Source organism: Actinia tenebrosa, unplaced genomic scaffold (assembly GCF_029948245.1).
Source record: "Actinia tenebrosa isolate PJP-AT-01 unplaced genomic scaffold, QUT_ActTen_1.0 PGA_scaffold8__29_contigs__length_14323225, whole genome shotgun sequence".
Taxonomy (NCBI): Eukaryota; Metazoa; Cnidaria; class Anthozoa; order Actiniaria; family Actiniidae; genus Actinia; species Actinia tenebrosa.
In genome coordinates, this window is record NW_028292585.1 from 5,475,374 (window position 1) to 5,495,135 (window position 19,762).

The 19,762-nt window shown below is 41.6% G+C and overlaps 1 protein-coding gene across 2 annotated transcripts; it reads right to left on the reverse strand.

The window, feature by feature from the left end:
• Window positions 1-736: 736 nt before the first annotated feature.
• LOC116302239 (fibroblast growth factor receptor 2) lies at window positions 737-14,248 on the reverse strand. Of its 2 annotated transcripts, none has more exons than XM_089040814.1 (14): window positions 14,126-14,248; window positions 9,838-9,908; window positions 9,296-9,459; window positions 8,431-8,712; window positions 7,092-7,228; window positions 6,302-6,539; window positions 5,324-5,434; window positions 4,387-4,580; window positions 3,754-3,876; window positions 2,837-2,907; window positions 2,247-2,287; window positions 2,040-2,136; window positions 1,335-1,434; window positions 737-1,253 (listed from the first exon to the last, which is right to left on the reverse strand). In XM_089040814.1, exons 3-14 carry the CDS (start codon window positions 9,435-9,437, stop codon window positions 1,191-1,193), a joined length of 1,599 nt encoding a protein of 532 aa, XP_088896940.1. In that variant the 5' UTR covers window positions 9,438-9,459; window positions 9,838-9,908; window positions 14,126-14,248; the 3' UTR covers window positions 737-1,190. The 2 variants fall into 2 exon arrangements, with proteins under 2 accessions (XP_088896940.1, XP_031567328.2); XM_031711468.2 differs by lacking the exon at window positions 14,126-14,248 and adding an exon at window positions 10,319-11,385.
• Window positions 14,249-19,762: the final 5,514 nt, after the last annotated feature.

Consider the following 19,762-nt stretch of genomic DNA (forward strand, 5'->3'; position numbering starts at 1 on the left):
AGTGAATCGTTCGCGTTACAGCTATTGTTATATTGTACCTAACCTGCTAAAAGACAATTGGTTGAGAGTCATAATTGTGACTGATATATCCACATGGAAAGTGTCTTCGACAACAACTAATGCAAATTGAGAACCAAAGGCGTAGAATTATCTCTTTGTGTTTTGAATTATCTAATGTTAGTTGGCGAATGGTCGTTGTGTTGAAGTTTAGGTAGGTTAAAATTAATTCAATTGCTTCTAAAAAAAAAACAGAGAAACTTAACTTCGTAAACACCGAAATAGGGGCAAAAAAGCCCTTATTTGACGTTGTGTAAAAAGGAACAAGAAATCGATAAAAAATTAAAAAGTACAGGGGGGAAAAAATGATAAAAAGAAACGACTCAATGACGAATTTGAAGACACTAAAGAATAACAATGACGAAGAAGAACTGTAAACCGTATGAAGATCAGAATTACGAGCTTGAGGCACTCAAATGGCTTTACGTCGTTTGCAAAGCACCAATCACAAAACAGGTATAGTACATGCTATTTCACGATCCGATGCTTGAAAATATCAAGTTTATCCACCTCGGGATTTACCTTACAAGGAATTGGGTCAACATGTTTGAAATCTCTTATTATAGTACGTGATTACACAGACAGAACTTGAAAGGACCTATCCTCTGAAAGAATGTCAAACACGATATCGATTGCAGTCGATCTGCTATACTTGCACTTCAGTACCACAGGAAGCCCATTTCAAATAAAGGTAAGAAATATTTAATTTATTTTTAGCATTAATTTGCGCATATATATACATTTAAGTACGAGGTATACCGTGTTGGATGGCAGGAAAGATATGACGTCATAGACTCGATCATGGACGTCATTTCCACTATGTAGGCTGGATTCGATCTAGGTAATATTTTTGCATTGATATTGGACGGAGGAAAGATTCCAAAGCAGAGAGAGGACTTCACCTCGATACCAAAATCTCACGACATATTTACATTGTATTGCCAAGTCTCTAAGAATGTCATCGTTGACATAGAGTAGATTTCGCATATCCTCGAAAAGACACGGTCACGGTACGAAATAACGACAGTCGCTGAACCAATCACACCTTGAACCTGACCACCACCTTTCTGCAGGCGTCCCATGAATCGACAATAGATACCCTACAGAACTATTTCTGATGTGTATATAATGGATCATGATAAGGACTCTTGATTTTCTTCGTTTGATTCTTTCGTTGACTGTATAATTAAATATTCCTGTAAAAAGTAAGAATGGTAAAAAGGGGATGAGAGAATTTTAAAAAGAGAAGAATAGGAGTGAAAGACCAAGGTACTTACTGCGTATATCTCTAGTAAGTGTGTCAATCGTTCTACCAGTTCGCTAAATGTTGGTCGATCTTTCGGGTTTTCTTTCCAACAGTCTTCCATTATACGATAACTAAACAGAAATATAAGCTAGTTAGTAATGAGTGTCATCACGACCACGAACGAATTTCACGATATCAACACGAGATATCACGAACATCATCACGATCACAAAACTGACATCACGAACGTCATCACGACCACGAACGAACTTCACGATTTCAACACGAGATATCACGAACATCATCACGATCACAAAACTGACATCACGAACGTCATCACGACCACGAACGAACTTCACGATTTCAACACGAGATATCACGAACATCATCACGATCACAAAACTGACATCACGAACGTCATCACGACCACGAACGAGTTTCACGATTTCAACACGAGATATCACGGACATCATCACGATCACAAAACTGGCATCCGCACGAATGTCATCACGACCACGAACGAGTTTCACGATTTTAACACGAGATATCACGAACATCATCACGATCACGAAACTGGCATTACTAACGTCATCACGACCACGAACGAGTTTTACGATTGGAACCCGAGATATCACGAACATCATCACGATCACACACGAGTGATGGATGAAACACGAACAACCGACTTTTATCAACAAAACACGAAAAAATCCAAAATACATTTTACATAACTCACACTTCATCCAAGAAGTCTTTCGTCTTGTATAACCGAAACCCGTTCTTCAGTTGCAACAATAATTCCATTCCATTCAGACCAGGATAGGGAAGTTTACCTGCAAGAAGAAGGAATACTGAACAAACACAACAGAAAGCAAACACTCCATGAGGGGCGAAAAAAGAATTCCTATGACTATAAAAGTGAACACAGAGTACGAGGGCTTACCTAGAGTTTCAATTTCCCATATCACTACGCCAAACGACCAGCTGCAAGAGAGAATCATCGACAGATCATATAACAATACAGCCGAGCCGGGTTTGGACCATCACGTGGTGCCAGCCATGACTAATTTTATTTACATCAGAAAAAAATTCAGTTTCCCAGGGAAATGAGGCTCTATTGTTGTGCTTTCTGTCATGGTTGCCATCACGTGATGGTGCAAAGCCTCTATACTTACAAGCTAAAATGAAAGTATCAAATGAATAACTAGTCTCCTACGCAGCCGCTATTAGTTTCGTCACGCATTGCTACTTAGGGGAGTGAGCGTGGCGTGACGAAACTAATAGCGGCACCGTAGGAGACTAAATAACAATACAATCTAAACTTACAAGGTATTCTCAAGACTAAATTGCGGCAAAATAGGCGTAATGTTTTAAAGCCTGAGATTTAGCTTATGATGTTGAGTATAGAAGAAATGGCATCAAATATGAGGATTTGTGCTCTTTTCATTTCTGATGTTCATTTTGACACAACTTCTCTTTTTCAGGAGGGTAGGTTCACGTGACCTGTTGATGCAAAAAGCCCATTTAACTTACACATCACTCTTGACAGTGAATATCATGTCATCCAGGGATTCCATAGCCATCCATTTGACGGGTAACTTACCCTGAAACAAAAACAGTACACCATTTTGAAAGTCGTAAAACACAGCTGTATTTCTTGATCGCAGACTCGCTTACTGAGGATTAGCCTCAAATATGAAAGAAATTGCACAACTTCAATAATGCAAACGCTTTGAATTTCCACAGACCTTCGCTGGAACACATGAATATTCTACACAAAATCGACGCTAACTCTGAGCAACAGACAACTCGAAACTGGAAGACAGTGGAACCTTTATGATACGGACATCAAAGAGTCAAAAAGTGACCGTATTATAGAGGTGTCCGTAATATAGAGATGTAGGTAATATAGAGGTGTCCGTAATATAGAGGTGTCTGTAATATAGAGGTGTCAGTAATATAGAGGTGTCAGTAATATAGAGGTGTAGGTAATATAGAGGTGTCCGTATTATAGAGGTGTCCGTATTATAGGTGTCCGTAATATAGAGGTGTCCGTATTATAGAGGTGTCCGTAATATAGAGGGTCCACTGTATTTCACCAAACTTTACAATGGAAAGAATATGGTTCACACTAAAGGAATGTATACACCTATTTCAAAAAATGTTGTTGGTTGGATATCTGAAATCAGAAATCTGAGACCGATTGGAATTGTGGGGGACTGAGTGTTTTCTCGTTCAAAATTCAATGTCACTTACCGAAATAGTTTGCCAGCGAAGGTCATCGCTCAAAGCTGGTATATCAAGATATTAACTTTTTGCGAACTACTAATTAAAACCACAAACAAATTACAGCTTACAACCCACAATTCCTTTCTGTCTCAGATTTCAGAACTCCGACCGACGTTTTTTGAAATAGGTATATATGACTGATTACGCAGTATTGGCCTTACCATAGATGTCTTCTCGTATTGACCGCTCTCGTACACATCACGTGACAGCCCAAAGTCAGATACCATTGGATTGTTGTATAGGTCAAGTAAAACATTACGGGCTGCTAAATCTCTGTGCACACACTAAACAAAGGTATGAACAGATATTATGTACTTATGAGCGCAGCGACGTGACTATCACGTGACTTTTTCCAATGGTTTTATTAGAGCGCGCGAGCAGGGCCGTACGGGTCATATGATAATAAATGTTAAGATAAAAGGAAATAGACCTCTCATCTCAGACCACTTGTCATTCCCTTGAGAATAAGATTCCTTGTTTGAGTTGTATCCATATTTTATGTGTCTTCTCTAGGGAAAGACACGTGGTCTGAAATGGGAAAACAGTAGACTACGTGTCATTTTCTTGAGTATCATTTTTGTTTAACGGTTGCGCATGAATGTGAATACAATTCAAACAAAGAATCTTATTCTCAAGGGAATGACATGTGGTCTGAAATGTGAATGGAAAAAAAAAAAAAAAAAAAAAAAAAAAAAAGAAAAGGATAAGGAACGAAAAGAGAAAGAAAAAGAGAAAAAGAAGGGGATCATATGAATGAAAGAGAAGAGAAAATGAAGAAAACCACACTCACGTACCCTTTTCTCGGCCAGATGATTCATTCCCTTAGCTATTCCCAACGCAAACTTGATTTTCTCCATGCAAGGTATCCCAACGTTTGCTGCGCTATCGATGTCGTCCTCGTATTCATGGAAGTCCTCAGGACGATGGGATTGAAGATAATTGATAAGGGAACCATTCTCAGCCAATCTTAGGATAAGCCACAGAGGACCTGTGGGAAAGGTAGTGTTTATTTAATTACGATTACGTGACATCTAGATTAATAATTACGCGGGAGTGTGATTTGTAATTGCAAGTTTGATTTCAGACCAAAATTGCACGACACGAAGTTCAATTACCACTTAATCATATTCTTTTTGTAATCATGCATAAGAAAAAGGCACAATAAAGAGCGCAGAATAATCAGTTTAACGTAGTAGAAGAACTAAAGGCGAACAAAAAAAAACATCTAAAAAAACTTTTTTTGTTGTTGTTTTATTTTATTGTTTAAAATTTTTTTTTAGAATGCGATTAAGAGCTCCTAAGGATGCGATTTGGGAATTAATCGCACTCCTTTGAACCAATCAGATTGCAGGATTTGGTAATGATTACAAAAAGGATGTGATTAATACAAATTATCGACTGGGAATTGAAATAGGCCTATTTACCTTGGGTGCCAAAAAACGTTTTCCCATTTCAGACCACGTGTCATTCCCTAGAGTATCATTTCTTTGTTTTGCGGTTGTGCACGAGAAGACACATGAATATGGATACGACTCGAACAAAGAATCTTATTATCGAAATATTGGTATGTGGTCTGAAATGGGAAAACATTACACCCGAGACAAAGAGATTTATCCTATTCAGTGTTATGCCTTTCTTTCTTTCCCCCCAAAAAACTTAGCTCAAACTACTGATTAGGAATATGGATGACACCACCATCCCTACCCCCCCTCGGGATCTTGATTCACTTACCGTCAATAGAACAGGCTCCAATCAGATGTACAATATTAGGGTGTTCGCCTACACTCGCCATAATATTCAGCTCGTTCACCAAGTCACGTAGTTCAATTTGTGTCGCTTGTGCTGAAATCAAATAGGAAGGTCTAAGTTTGTACGAGACATACGACATGTTTGAATGAGACATGCGACCTAAGACATGTTTGTACGAGACATACGACATGTTTGTACGAGGAATACATGTTTTTTAGTCTCCCACACAGGGGAGAAAGCGTTGCGTGACTACACTGAAAGCGGCTGTGAGGGAGACAACATGTTTGGTACGAGAGATACGACATTTGTACGAGAAATACAAATACGACATGCTTGAACGAGACATACGACATACTGCATCTTTGTACAAGAGATACGACATGTTTATGCGAGGCACTGCTGGCCAACCTGTAGTCTATTAATATCGTGTAGAAGACAATATATAAAGGTCTATGCACGTGACGTGTATGTTCACTCCATTAGGCCCTTTGCAGTTAACGGTCACGTGCAAGGACGGATCCAGGGTTTTTTGAAGGGGGGTCTCAGGGGTAAATTTTGTGGGCAAAGGAATCCCAGTCGCATTTTTACCACAAGAAGCCCATTTGACCTCAGGAATGACAGGGGGGTCGCGACCCCCTCGACCCTCCCCCTGGATCCGTTCTTGACGTGTCTGTACAGTAGAGCACAATTTTTGTTTTTATATTAAATTGGTGATTCTTTTTAGCTACTTGTAAAGAACTGAATGAAAACATGTGTATCCAGTGTGTTACGAAATGCAGTTTTATTACGATCTCTCGAAACAGGTTGTAGAAAGTTTGTTTTCAGTCCAGTAAATTTAACCCATGGGAATCAAGATGTTCATTCATTTGCTCTCAGCGAATTAATCAGCACGTGATTACTGAGTTGCAAAGGGCCTATTGGAATACAGGATTATGGAGTATTCACGAATTTTGTGAGTACCTTTCAGCATCTTGATGGCACAGTATGAGGACTTCTCTTCACTTATCAACTTTCCTTTCTTCACCTCACCAAATGCACCAGACCCAAGTTCGCCAATGAACTCCACACAATCTCGAGGAATCTCCTTCCATTTTTTGGCGAATAATTCGTTTTCAAGTCCAACTATTGTTTCTGGACTAAAATGAAGATATTCTGTCATTTCCATTGCTTTTATCTTTGCTAAGTCGTTTCTGTTTATCTGATAGGAAAGAATTAATGATGAGTAAAGAAGAGAAAAAGAAGGCAAGATTTCGAGACAGAACTCGGCGACTGTGATGATGGTGATGATAGACGTTGATGATGATGATAGTAATGATGATGGTGATGATAATGGATAAAGACGGGGATGACGGCGATCGTCATGTTGATGGGGATGATAATAGTGATGGTAATGATGATGATGGCGATGATAATGAATGAAGACGGTGATGATGGCGATCGTCATGTTGATGGTGATGATGGTGGTTATGATGATGATGGTGATGGTAATGATGATGATGGTGGTGATAATGATGATGGTGATGATAATGAAAATAACGATGATCATGATTTGATGATGATTATGCTGGTAAGAATGCAGATTTATTTAAAAATAAATTAAATCTGTAGTTTTTTAAGACTAGACAAGGATGATCGCCAAGATGAACAATCTTAGTAGAAGTGATTACTGATTAAAGAAAGAAAAAAAAAAAAAAAAAAAAAAAAAAAAAAAAGATAAAACAAACCATAAAGCGAAAAAAAAGTTTCATACCTGCTCCAAGGCTACCTGTTCTTCTATCTGTAATCGCTTACGTCTCTGTCTCCAGCAAACCAGGAAACCAATTATCAGAACCACTAGCAAAACGACTGGAATAACTACACTGATCACTATTATCGCAGTCATGTCAGCTGAATGTGCGGGAAAAGATATTGTCAATGATAAATAACTAGTTGAATGTGATGGATGGATGGATAATGATGAAAATATAGGGATGGATGGATAATGATGATTGATGGATGGTGATGACGGATGGATAATGATGATTGATTGATGGATAATAATGATGATGGATGAATAATGATGATTGATGGATGATGATGATGATGGATAATGATGATTGATGGATGGTGATGACGGATGGATAATGATGATTGATGGATGGATAATAATGATTGATTGATTGATGGATGATGGTGATTGGATGATGATTGATTGATGGATAATGATGATTGATTGATGGATAATAATGATGATTGATTGATGGATAATAATGATGATGATGATGGATGGATAATGATGATTGATGGATGATGATGATTGATGGATGATGATGATTGATGGATGATGATGATTGATTGATAATGATGATGATGGATGGATAATGATGATTGATGGATGATGATTGATGGATGATGATGATTGATGGATAATGATGATTGATGGATAATAATGATGATGATGGATGGATAATGATGATTGATGATGATGATGATTGATGGATAATGATGATTGATTGATGGATAATAATGATGATGATTGATGGATAATGATGACGATGGATAATGATGATGGATGGATAATGATGACGATGGATAATGATGATGGATGGATTATGATGATGATTGATGGATGATGATGACGATGGATAATGATGATGGATGGATAATGATGACTGATGGATAATGATGATGGATGGATAATGATGATGATGATTGATGGATGATGATGATGATGGATGGATAATGATGATTGATGAATGATGATGATTGACGGATAATGATTGATTGATAATGATGATGATGATGGATGGATAATGATGATTGATGGATGATGATGATTGATGGATAATGATGATTGATTGATGGATAATAATGATGATGATGGATGGATAATGATGACGATGGATAATGATGATGGATGGATAATGATGATGGATAATGATGATGGATGGATAATGATGATGATGATTGATGGATGATGATAGTGATGCATGCTAAGATGTTGTAGATGATGACGATGATTATAGTTGTATGGATTATGAGGGATGGATAGATGAATAACAATGTAGAGCTAACTAAAACAAGCAACAGACATCTAACCATCTCTTTACCTTTTGTTTTCACAGATATTATTTCACTTCCCATCTCCCCATACTCATTACGTGCAGCTACCATCACTTCATAGTCAGTATCTGGCTGGAGATCTTCAACCTTTCCTGTGTACTGATTGGCTACTGGCCCCCGTACCCACTGCATTCTGCCGACCTTTCTCTGTTGCAGTCTGTACCCAGTGATACTATACACTTGGTGATACTTGGGAGGTTCCCATGACAAAGACACACTAGTTGCTTTGATTTCTACGCTTTTCAGGTTCAGTGGAGAAGGCGGTGACTCTGAACCAAAAGGAAAAAAAAAATTCTTGCACTATATCTCAAGTTGAACGTCGAAGTTAACTTGAGCCCAGATTAATTGAAACAATAGTTAACAAGGCATTCGTCTTTGATGTAGTTAGGTTCGGCTCATGTGAAGTTCGATGTCTGACATGAGACTGAGTTCACGTTATTCCTCAACCAATGAGAAGCCAAGAAAACGTTTGAATGGTTTCCCGGCATTTGTCATATTGCCATCCAATGAAATCTCTTCTTAAATTGAGCAGTTGTGTCAAAATGAACATCAGAAATGAAAAGAGCACCTAGATATTAGTAAGATGGCAAAGTTTTATCTCACAATGTCAGCTATAGGAGAGATTTCATTGGATGGCAACACGACAAATGCCGGGAAGCCATTCAAACGTTTTCTTGGCTTCTCATTGGTTGAGGAATACATTCTTGTTGCTGATTGGTTATCATTTTTCGGGTGAGAATTTCCTTTGATAGGAAACCGATTGAACGACGTCTCTTTGCGAATGAGAATTTTATATGAAAAAACTTTATTCAGAATTTTCTGCGACAAACATTGGAAGATTTCATTTAGTACCTTTAAAGCTGAAGTTTGCTATGGCTATTCCATTTAGGGTTTTTTGTTCTGGGCTGTAGAGGTTTTCGTTTAGTATATTTTGTATTGAAGTGGAAGCGAACTCTTTGTTTTTTGAATCATTGAGGGATGAAATGACTTCCATGTCGGCGAAAACACTGCCATTCCTGGTGAACGAGAAAACAGAAAATAAATAAGTAAATGAGTGAGTCGATGAATGGATCGATGCATGGATCGATAGATGGAGGGAGGGAGAGAGGGAGGGAGGGAGGGAGGAAAGGAGGTGGGTAGGGAGGGAGGGAGGGAGGGAGGGAGGAAGGGAGGCATGCATGCATGCATGATTGCTTGGATAGAAGAAATACATGCATGGAATGGGTGGGTGGCAACATTGATGGAAAGATAGACTAATGGATGGATTTATGATTGAAACTTGCAAAAAGCTGGCCTAAATTTGGGAAACATTACGCCCATCTTAAATATATCAATCGGGAAGCGACGTAGAAGCCCCTCAAAAATTGAATACGATGAGCTTTAATGTTTCGTACCTGAAGCCGGTCACGTCAACCTTCTTAACCTGGTATTTGTCACTTCTTTGAATAGAAAACAACTCCAAGACCTAGGGATAAAAAAGTGTATAAGACATTTTTTATCTGTTACACAAGATTTGAAAGCTTCCATGAAACCAAATTACTTTGCAATTTACTTATGTCATCCAACATGGCGGATAGTGATCACGTGTTACTTGTCCCACTAATTTCCAATCTTGGAGTCAAATAAAGGCAAAGAATGAACCTTTCTCAAAATTATCTTGAAAGCTAGACTAACATGAAAATGCGAAAGAAATCATTTTTCCTCAAATGGAATTTGTGGCATTTCTTTTGTATTATAGATAGATACACATTCAAGTAATTTTGAGAAAATCTTTTATATTAATCTTTAATTTTGGATGTAAATGTTTTTCATTTTTTGACCCCCAGGTCGAGTATATCTTGAATGAAACCAAAGGATCATTGATTGTTGACGTACTGGTTGATTTATTGTAGAGGAAAGGTTCCTCCAGCAGCAGTAAGGGGGACTCGCGATCGATGCCAAAGATATACGGGTTTAACTCGCGGATTTACGAAGACGGGTACAGCAGATTTACGGGTATTTGGTATCGCAAACGGAGGTAAAAAATATCTTATAAATATACGATGCACGAATGTAAGAAGTTCGTTAACGACTTTTGCATAATTTGTCTAAGACCTAAAGTTATCGTACCCAAGCCAGAACCCTTTTGGTGTTGTGGTAAAAAAATGCAGATAGAAGATGACACCTCCGCACAGTGTTACGAGTGTGGTAAGAATATTCGTAATGCCGTACCAAATGCTACCAAAGAGCAGTATTACGCCAATGGAGGTCGTAAGAAAACGCCATATAAGAGAATAAAATACTTCAGGGACTGGATGAGTCATATCCAAGGTTTACATCCGATATATTTAAGCGACGAAGTAAAGAAGAAAATCATAGACCATTTAGAAGAGCCAACCCCACAAAGTCTACGGAAAACGTTGAAAAAATTAAAGCTAGGGAAATATTACAAAGCTATTCCCTATCTTTTGTCTGAAATTACCGGTAAGTCTATTCCCGAGGTTTCTGATATGACAAAAGCCGAGTGGATGTTTTGTCGGCTGGATAAGGATATTCCTTATTACCCTGACGTAATCTACGAAATATTTTACGAAATTGACCCCAACCACCCCCTGTTAGGATGGATTCCGAGAAGATAGTGAATCTTATGGCATAAGATGAGCGAATAGCATAAATCTTATGCCATAAGATGAGCGAATAGCATAAATCTTATGCCATAAGATGAGTAATTAGCATAAATATTACGCGTAATTTCCAGACTGACGTTCAATATGTAAATAGAATCCTGTCACGATATTTACTGAGCAAGCTTTCTTTGAAGCTCTTCTTTCGCTTCTTGATAGATCTTTTTGCGAGATTCCTCGGAAAGATCTTTTACGACTGTTTTTTTATTCCTTATGTCCGTCTTTAATTTCTCGTACTTTTCCTCTTCGGCTAAGATAAGCGAGAATTCTACGTCGTCTATCGTTCTGTCACGCAAAGCCTTTGAGACAAGGTCGGTAATAGTATTTACTTTAGCCCTAGATAGAGCTATTGTCGTGTCATGCTTGGATATTTTCGTGGATAGCTTTTTCATAATACCCGTAGCAACAGCAGAAATAATACCACAAGCTGCCCCAACGCCGGCCAAAGGAACTCCAACAATTATTCCCGGCCCAGTAAGCGAAGTAGCAACGCCAGAGCCCGTTAACACAACAGATATGGATCCTGAAGTTATCGCAATCTTATGTAGCGTACTCCGGGCTCTGACGTACTTTTTTCTAACTTTTTCGTAGTGTTTTGTCTGCCCTTCCAAGTAAGCCAGGATTAAGTTCGCTTTGTTGAGCCTAAAGTTTTCAGCGTTTAATCCGTTAGGACCTGTATCCTTAGTGGTAGCGTGATAATTGGGAACATCTGGGTACAACTGAGGTGCTGATGGTATAACATCCATTATATATACTAATGTACGACGCTTTTGGGAATGATATTGAGGAGCAGCCACATCACGACAACAGGGATTATGCCAACTGGAGAGCATTTAGGAAGATGTTTCCGCATGCAGACCCTAGTAAGTTTGAAAGAAGACCCGATGGGATTTACTATGAAGGCTCCAGAATGTACAGCAATGCGGACTTGGAGCCAAAGAACCCAAAACCCGAGCATAAAGAAAGACAGCCTAATTTTCCAGAGAATTTATTACCGGCAACGGAGGATTACCCATTTTACGATAACAAAGGTGGCGCAAATGACTTTGCTAAGATGGTTACCTCCTTAGAAATCCCCGTGGGCCCTACGACTTTCAAAATAAAAGTCAGAGACATCTTTAGAGAAACTGCCATGAAACATACCTCAGGGAAAGAATCCAGAGAATGGTTATCAGGTCCCAACATGCGGTATTGGCCGCAGCAGTTAAACTTTGCTGTCTGGGCTGCTACTAAAGGATGCGGTATAGCCGCGGACATGTTCCATATTCCTTTCCTGCGATTTCATGTTGCTTTTACTATTCGTAGGATATTGTTTGAGTTAGGAGCACCGCTTCCTAGTGACACTATCTTTAAGCCGAAGGATAACAAATATGACAAAGTCGCATGGGAGCGATTAAGGAATGAGTTTAAGCTTACCAACCCTGATTTTCGCAACAAAGAGGGTGCCGCCCATGGTTTAGGAGAGACTTACACCTATGCTTCGTATGTTGGCGCCAGCATAGAAACTCCGGGTATGGGGTATCCTAGCAGATGGGAATTCTCCGACTTAGGGGGTAAAGCGTCAAAAGGTGACTTGATTTACTTCATAGAAAGCAAAGAGAAATATCCTTGGGCGCCTTTCTTTGCCGCAAAGGGCATTGGTCTAAAGAATCTCGCAAGGATTAATCGAAGCATCGAAGCCTTTGTTTACTGCATTCTAGGGGCCCAGGTTAGCACTCGCAGCCCCATCGTAGATGCCTCCGGTGCGTCGCAGGAAACGCAACAAGTATTCCTTGTCCTCTTCGAAAGCGCTGTTATCGAGAATGAGATCTCTAAGTCGGTGCAGAGATATCAACTTGCAGTGCAGCAGTCTAAAGTGCGACTGGATTACGCTTTGTCACCTGGTTGTTGGTTAATGCCAAGTAATTTGGTTATTAACGCCAATTCCGTCGTGGGTTATAACAACAAACTTCAGCGAGCAACCAAGGATATGAAGTTTGGGGTGAATGACGTGAACTCTGACACTCTTAGGAACATTCCCCATTTCGTGGAGAAGCCTAAGAAGGAGCACGTAGAAAAGCCCGCACCAAAGAACGTAAAGAAGAAGCCCAAAAAGAAGGTCCTGCCTGCGATACCTGAGGAATATGACCATAACTTACTAAAAGCCGGCTTAGCCGCCGCGGGTGTTGGTCTGAGCTATTATATATGGCGATGAATAACCCCTACGTAGCTGGAGTAGATTGTGTCTATACGACTTACACAGGCGAGAAAAAATACAACCAGGCATCTTGGGTTGATGTCACGGGGATGTCCGTGAATTTGAACTACTCAGGAAAGAAGTTAATCCTTTGTAGTATTTGCATTGGCACGAGTAGTCACGCCAACGTCGGCTTTAGGTTCCTGGATGACAATGGCATACTGCAGCCTATGAGAAATAAGACAAACAACAGGGAGCCTGCGCATTTCTCCGTAGAGCCCAACCCAGCCAGCGCCGAAAATCATTCCGTTTGGACTTTTCACATGGTCGCCGATTGCCATGGGAAGGTAAAGCTGCAAATGCGCGTAGATGACACCGGGAGCGTTTGCATAAATAGTATAGAAAATCAGAGAGATACTATCTACAATCACAAGACCATTAGCACTTTGACGGTAATGAGTCTCTAGAAGCAAACTATGTTTGCTGAAATATATGAACCCACACGCGAAGGAAGATTGGTTTCTACATTTTTTGGAGGAGAAGGACTACTTAGAACAGCATTGGCATGACACCGGGCTGTGGGTAAAGGTTGGGGGCCTGGGATTAATAATATGTACCATTAGCATTTCGACGGGGTATTCGTGTAATGTCGGGTTTAGGATCGTTGATGAGAATGACCATCCATTACTACCCTACAGAAAAAAAGATAATAATAGGAACCCAGCCCATTTCTCGTCGGAGCCCCCTCCAAGAAGCGGAGAAGACTTAACGCCGGTAACTTTTCACATGATAGCCAATTGCCAATATGCGAAGTTACAAGTTCTCCCCAACGACGTTGCCTACCTTCGGATAAATGCCGCCCCGACTGATGCCCCTTCGACGGATGCCACTTGGAATCACAAGCCCATTAGCACCATGAGCGTGCTGCCGCTAGTTCCGCATTATCAAGGCGGTGCGAATACCATCTTTACTTATCCGCAGTCAAGGACGCCTCGGGCGCCCGACGACGATAAGCCACCAGTAATACACAAGGATAAGATTAAGCCTTCATCTTCTTCAGGAGTACCACTCCAATAGCGACGACCAAGATCCAAATGTTATTCCCCACGAACTTTAGCAGTTCTCCGCCGGCCCTAAGTGCCAAGGAAACAACCGAACCCAGCAGCCCAGGCAAGCCGGCTGCCATCTTTTTTCCCAAGTCCGTTAGTCCATTGCCTAATTTCTTTACGCCAGCGCCTGTAGCCTTAAGCGTGCTAAGGATTACCCCTACTACGCTCGAAATAGCAACCGCAAATGCCAGCGGAAGACCATACTTCACCAGAGCTCTTTTTACCTTTTCCTTGGTGGTAAGCCCCAATTCTCTTTCCAGGTTGTCCTTTTGCGCTTGTAATTCCGCGACTCTTTCCTGAAGGGCTTCTAATTCCCTTTGTGCTGCCTCCCTTTCCTCTTCGGGACGAGTTTGGTCATTGATTATTTCCTGCTGCCGCTCTATTTGTCCCTCCAGGTCTTCAATAGCCTGATCTCTTTGCCGGATTTGTTCTTCCTTAGTGTTAATTTCGGCAACCAACCGCCGCCGTTCCTCTAAAGAGCCAGCTATGGTGGTACGTAAGTTCTTAGCTTCTTCCTTGCTTATGTCTAGGTCTTGCAGGGCAAGTTCGAAGGCCTTTTGGGCTTGGTTCCTATCGCGCAGGGCTTTGTCTGTTTGTTCTCTCATTTCTATTATTCTTTGGTTTTTATCGTTAAGTTCTCTCTTTTGAGCATCGAGGAGTAGTCGGTTTTGTCGCATGTATTCTGCCTCCCTTTCCTCCATTGTTTCCTTTAGTCCTTCGACTTCCCTTATCGCTTCGATGCCTTTTTGTTGCCGCTGCATTAGGGTCTTGAACTTTTCAAAGGCTTCGCTGGTGTTTTCATCGTTTTCTCTTAGTCTTTCCACCAAATTAGGTCTTCCTAATGCGTTTTTGATTTCTTTTGGGAGATTACTGGTGAGCCTGTCGGAGTCTCTCCTTTGGTAGAGATTATACCACTTATCCCTTCCTTGATACTGGATTTGAATTTGCCCCTTATCTCCGGTTTGGAAATTAAGGCGGGTCAAGTCCACATTTGGAAATTTCTCCCTTACGTCGTCTAAAAGCCCCCTTAGCATTTCAGTTCTTAGGTCCGTGGAATCCAAGTTTTGCAATTCCAAATATTCTGGAATAGGTCGCCCTGGGTTCCTTGATTGCCACTTATCCTCTAAGGAACGCCAGGCCTCGCGGGCCCTGCTGCCATATTTGCGTCTTAGCTTGTCAAAAAGGCCCCGCCCGTCAACGTTGTCATCAGGAAGTAAAGACTCGTATTCTTCGTCGTTAATGTCTACTTGGCCTTCTTCGGTAAGGGGGTCAAAATCCGTTCCTTCTACTTCCATTATATATGATAAGCTCAAAGTTAAATCCCAACGTATTACCTAAGCAGGTTGGCGGGCTGAAAGCGGAACGCACCTTTCACCGGGTCACCTTTACCCCCAGCAGCGCAAAACCAGGGGAGACGCTGTATGTAGGCGTGCCCCGCCTAACAGATAACCTAGTCTTAGTTCCTGGCACCTTGGCTTTAAGGTTTGACCTAGCGGTGCAGTCAAGCCCCACAGATGAAAGGATTATCGTTAACAACGTGGGTCGCAACATCGTTTCTAAGATGCGCGTAAAGTTCGCCGGGGAATCCTTGCTGGACTTAAATAGGTACGATCTGTATACCACGTACAAAGACTTATGGTTAACAGCATTTGACCGCGCGCAAAGGATAGAACAAGGAATTGGTAGTGTCATTCTGCGTAAGGTCCGCACACCTACGAAAACGCAACCTACTGACGGCAGCGGAGAAACCGCAGTGGCAGACGCAAAGCGAATAAAGACCGCCTATGGTAGCAAGTATGTCATACCATTAGACTTTGAAGTGATTACGAATCACGGTGTGTATTACCCAAGACAGTTATCCGAGTTACAGTTTGAAGTAACCTTAGCAGATGCTAATAACATCATTGGTGGGCTAAGCACTGCACTTACCACAACAACCCCATACTCTATCACTAATCTAGAATTGCAGTACGAAACGGTATACAGCGAAGAGCTGGCCCGTAGCGCTGGCATGGAATACAGCGCCGGAAAGGCATTCCTTTACGACCACGTAGTGATGTATAAGACGTTTAGCTTCTTGGATAAGACGGATGAGGTTATCAACCAAAGCATTAACCTCCCCCGAAGAAGTCTCACGGGGTTAATGCTGGTGTTTGCCAAACCCTATGAGGCCGGTAAGCGCGACTCTGAGGCCTTTCACAACCCCAACATTACTAACGTCGGCGTGAACATCAACGGAGTCCCAAACAAGGTTTACTCCCAGGGGATAAAGCCCGCAGACGTGTACAGAGAGGCCATGCGCAAGTTTGGCGACCAAATTAGCCCCGAGGAATTCTTTAATGATAAGTATGCGCTGTGGATTGACATGCGCACCATTAACGACGAAGACCTACATGGTCAAGGCCTCCGTCTAGTAAATACGCAGGATGGCATAACATTGGAGATCAAGCGCACCAAGAACGCCGGTGCGAGTGACGGCGATAAAATAAACTGCTACGTCTTCGTCGTGTCTGACGCGCAGTTAAGCGTAGAAATGAATCAGCTAAAGAGCGTTGCCTACTAGGACGGCTGAGGAACGAAGTCGTCAATGTTAAAATATTTCTTAAATATACGATGCTTCGCGTATTTCAAAGCAACGAAACCAAACTGCAATGCATAGTGCAAGGCGACAAATTATACTTCAGGGGAAAGGAGGTGGCGGCTGCGTTGGGATATTCTAATGCTAGAGATGCTTTAATTACTCACGTTTCGGATAAGTACAAGGAAAGGCTGTCTGAGTTGAAAGGGGTCGTGAATCGCGACACTTGTACTATCCACCCACATTCCGTGTTTATTTCCGAGCCCGGCTTGTATCAGTTGATATTCAGCTCCAAACTACCCAAAGCCGTGGAGTTTCAGGATTGGGTCTTCGAGGAAGTCCTACCCGCGTTGAGAAAGACGGGTAAATATGCGATGGACAAACGCTTCGACAGCCCAAATAAATTAGTCTTCAAAATAGAAAATGAAGCTGACCTGCATGCAAAGGTAGTTAACTACATCCGCAGGTTTTACCCTGAATTCATCATAATGCCAGGCCTTGGCGAGCTGCAGGATTCTGACAGCAAGCGCATAACATGCTGGCGAAAAGGTTACCAAGCCGGCCAACCCGACCTTTTAATCCTTAACGCCCACAAGAAATACCGCGGGTTGTGTATTGAGTTGAAAACCCCAAAGGGAAACGGCGTATTGTCCGCAAAGCAATCCAAAAAAATTGCGCAGCTTGACGTAAATGGTTACCTAACTATGGTTAGCAACGATTACGACGTCATCTGTCGTGCCCTGTCGGATTACGCGGATGGCATTCGTATCCCCTGTAAGGGCTGCGTAAAGCGGTTCAAATCCTACGACACTTTGAAAACGCACCTAAAGATATTCCATAGGTATAATGAAGCTCAGCTTGACTCACTGGCGTGATCTTGCCCACGGTAAGGCATACGAAATAAAAAATTACGTCGTCTTCGAAGACATCAACCGCTTACGGTTAGTCCTCAAAGACTTAGAGGGCGCAGAATATTCCCTTTGGGCGCCGGATTGCGTGCGGTACGTCATCCAAGGCGAGGAATTCACCCACTTACGCAGCTATGGCAAACAAGACGGGCGATGGAAGTTCGACATCGAAAGGAGGGTTACTCCGTCTCCTTTGTGCTCGTAAAGAGGGCGTCAGCAACGGTTCTGCGCGCTTTGGGGTCCGCAGAGCACCAATGGCCGGTAAAGTCACGTCCAAAGTAGGTGCCACCACAATAAAGGCAATCATAGCTTTCCTCTGCAAAGAGGACTGTTTTTTTGGGCAGTGGTTTGGGCGCCTCAAGGGCAATTATACAGTCAGCAGATAATTCGCACGTAGTACAATCCATATATTGAAGGCCCCATTTAAAGGGGTCCTTATTTTTATTAATGTTTCTTCTTTTCTTCTTATGAGACAATTAAAGAATATTAATAAATATAAGATCGTTTTTTGGGACTTTCTGCGCAACCCCTATTTACTTACGGGGCTTTGAAACCACATACCGAAGGCGGCCCTAAAAAAAGAGCTGACCTTGCAGGCCCCATTTAAAGGGGTCCTTATTTTTATTAATGTTTCTTCTTTCTTCTTAATAAACCATCAAAGAATATTAATAAATATAAGATCGTTTTTTGAAACTTTCCGTACAGCCCATACTTTACTTACGGGCTTTCATATCCTCCTCATTTTTGGCATGCCAATCATTAAAGCGCTTCAAATACTCCTTAAAACCACAGGGATTATGCTGCGGATGTAAACATTGCCAGATATGATCATCCCCTTTCCTTAAACCACCGCACGCATCACAGGGCGCACTCCAATATTCCACGTTCTCCCAGCGCGTACCTTCGGCGCGGTCGAACTCCATAAAGCGTTGGTCTAATTCTTTCTTACGGCGCGTTAACTTCCTTTGGGTGTCAACCGGACAACATCGGGCGGCAATATCACCATGCTCTTCACATGTCACATCCAAATCATAATTGCCACGACATCTATGTTGATGCCATGCGTCCGTGAAATGCCCATCGCAGCGCACACACACATCCTTTAAACACACCCTATTTTCTTGGTGGTATCGCAACATTTGGGGCGTGCTAAAGAGCCGATCGCAGTCAGCACAGCGTCTTTCTTTGGACTTCAAACACACCCTTCCTTTCACATGATATTGCAGTGCCTGTTTGCTGCTAAACTGCCGGCCGCAAGTGCCACAGGTGGTGACATTATCCATCTCCTTGAGACATACCTTCTTTTTTTGATGATATTGTAAAGCTTGTTTGCTGCTGAACTCCCTGTCGCAATTCTTGCACTTCATTATATATTAGGAATTTTATAATGGATATCGCATAAAGTCCTTAACGCTTTCTTTTGCCCACGTTGCCATCGTTATCAGCGCGCCAAACCGTTCTGCACGCTTCAGACCGCACATTTCATCGTACAACTCCTGCACGCGCTCTTTCAGCCGATCGATCTCCTCCCTTTGCATTTCTATGGTGTCTCTTTTGTCTTTTGCGTCGGCGACAATTCTTTGCACTGCTTCCACTGGGTCCATCGTATATATACCAGCAAATAAATTTGCTTCTAGAAGGCAACTAATGAAAATCCCTGTGATTTTCTAAAATATATGAACCCAAATCACATGCCTTGCAATGCGTTGATAGTAGGACCCACCGGCTGCGGAAAGACCCAGTTCGTGGTAGAGCAGCTATTAGGACCCTTTAGATACCGCTTTGACTACATAGTGCTGCTTTGCCCCACCTACGTGAACAACCGCACCTGGACGGGTATAGGAGTGAACGATGACGACTTCTTCGTAGATATTTTAGACCCTAA